At 35.7% G+C, this 2,227-nt stretch overlaps 1 protein-coding gene across 1 annotated transcript; it reads right to left on the bottom strand.

Moving 5' to 3' along the window:
- Positions 1-579: 579 nt before the first annotated feature.
- Positions 580-1,540, bottom strand: LOC149149787 (heavy metal-associated isoprenylated plant protein 2-like). The gene is made up of 3 exons (XM_089445831.1): positions 1,395-1,540; positions 1,242-1,317; positions 580-1,145 (listed from the first exon to the last, which is right to left on the bottom strand). Exons 1-3 carry the CDS (start codon positions 1,410-1,412, stop codon positions 853-855), a joined length of 387 nt encoding a protein of 128 aa, XP_089301957.1. The 5' UTR covers positions 1,413-1,540; the 3' UTR covers positions 580-852.
- Positions 1,541-2,227: the final 687 nt, after the last annotated feature.

Raw genomic sequence — 2,227 nt, 5'->3', positions numbered from 1 at the left:
TTTAGAGTGGAAGCCACTCCAATAACTATTTCTAGTGTAAACTCTTTAATTTCCAGGTACTATATGAGGGAACATATTTCAACTTTTACTCTATTTCTTCCAATTTTGAGTCATATTCAAAACTAAAAAAAACCATTTAAATCGAGATCATATATTAAAATTATCTTTAATACAGATTACTATAATTGTCGCCGATTTAAATCCTTTCTACCGGCTAAAAAGAACTAAATATTTAACATTTAATTTAATTTCAATATGACAAAAAAATTTAATTTTAAGTTTGGTTTAAATTGTGATACTTCTTTATTTTTTTAAATTGTGATTTTTAATTTTATTTTTCTAAATGTAAGATTCGATTCAACGAGTTGATACTTAAAATAGGTATAAAATTAGGATTTTTACATAAAATTAAATAACTAAACTAAAGTAATCAGCTATACAAATGCAAATCTCAAATACAAAATCACTTCATACCCAAACATTTTAATTAATTAAATAAAATTGAACTTCATCCCAAACAAAATAAAATCCATATCCAGGGTCTTAATTAATCGTTAGACAAATACATGACTGCAATGGGAACTGAAATCTGCGTCCGAGGAGGCCACAAATCTATATGCATATATGCTTTATCTGATACAGTTTTCTCTGAAATAGAAATGGAAAAAATGACTAAAATGTAGAATATTTTTGAAACTGCCGATCATTCCTAGTTCTTGCGGAGATGGGGGAAACCTTGGTGATTACTATCCAAACAAAGTCAAGGAAAATTCAAAGCACTCTACACATGCAGATCAGATGAGTACCAAGTCACAGAAGACAATTATTGTCTTAAAAGATGGATCAAGAATTTCAGACGATGCAGCAGGCATTGGGGTTCTCGTCGCTGAAGTAATAAGTGTTGTCGCTGCAGCAATGGCAGCTTGTAGGAAGAATAACATAAGCCAGATTCGTCTGCGACGCCTCCTGCGTTTTCTCGCGCGTCTTTTCGTCATCAGGCTTCTTATCTGGTTCTTTAGAAGGTCCGACGCTCACCAATTCAGCGAATCTGAATTTTCTGAGACTAGCCGTCACGCACACAGGATCCGCATCCCCAATTACAGTCATCTTCTGATCCGTGTCGTCAATAGATACAGACACCACACCTGCAATGGATCCACGGACCTGCTAAAATTTAGCACAAATTATTGCAACCCGCAAAGCCCGGGTAAGGATACATAATAAATAAGCGGGGACTTAACCTTGAAACCCTGCAACTCTCTTCATGGCTCTCCGTTTGCATTTTTCGCAATTTAGCTGTATTTTCAACACGATTTTCTGCAAAATCACGGGCATAATTCACGTCAAATAACCGCTTAAAAAATAAAATGATAGATCAATAATTGCTGGCCTACCTGGGACATCTTTGACATCTGCTGTGAGTAGCAGTACTGGAGATCTTCTGGACAAATCCCTTCCCCTTCTGCAATCTCTGCTGTGAAAAAGGACTCAATAAATTAATCACAGCCTCGGAAGCGCGCTCGGGGTGTGAAGTCCTCGATGTTCCGAGATGGATGGCAGTGGTGGTTAAAGGGGCGAGGGATTTTATTTTGGGGAAGTCTTGTTGAAGCGTAATGAGAAACGTGTCGACAAGTCAACATCAGCGAGAAATGCTCGGAAGCGCTTCCAAGCTCCTACAAGGCGAACGGTAACAACAAAACAATTTCCGTTGGATGCTTTCTGTTTCGCGGAAATAAGTATAGCGCCCAATTTCCACGAAGAATAGAAATCTGGTAATCCAATGTTTCGATCGATTTCACACATTATCACATTATAACTATGATGATCCGCTACTACTAAGTAAAAGTAAGTACGATGATCCGCCAACACAATTGTGGAGCCCCTTTCCCTTTTCAAGTTTGGAAATTTTATTTAATTGAGGATGATGCGACGGTTTCACATATTGAAAAATATATCTGCTCAAATAAAAAATCACCCTTTTATGAACAAAGAGATACAGTTGTTCAGCGATCTAGTCCATTTTTATTTGAGGTAATAAACATAATAGCAAGTAGAAATTTAAAACAATATTACTAGTGAAGATATAGGACTTTTCGCTAGATAGATTTCCGAAAATATAGCCAATAACGACCAGAAGATTACAACAACATTACAAAGGAGAAGATATATAAATTTTTTGATAATGGTACATAGAAATTTAAAAAAAAAATAAGATTCAAATGAATTA

This window comes from Pinus tabuliformis, chromosome 9 (assembly GCF_031772625.1).
Source record: "Pinus tabuliformis cultivar Carrire ecotype Pingquan chromosome 9, CPIR1, whole genome shotgun sequence".
NCBI classification, from domain to species: Eukaryota; Viridiplantae; Streptophyta; class Pinopsida; order Pinales; family Pinaceae; genus Pinus; species Pinus tabuliformis.
This window is presented reverse-complemented; position numbering and strand designations above follow the sequence as displayed.

What these genes read in the sequence shown, in the direction of transcription:
- LOC149149787 (XM_089445831.1), bottom strand. An exon ending in GAGAGTTGCAGGGTTTCAAG is followed by an intron (nt 1,146 to 1,241) that starts GTTAAGTCCCCG and finishes GATCCATTGCAG; the next exon opens with GTGTGGTGTCTGTATCTATT.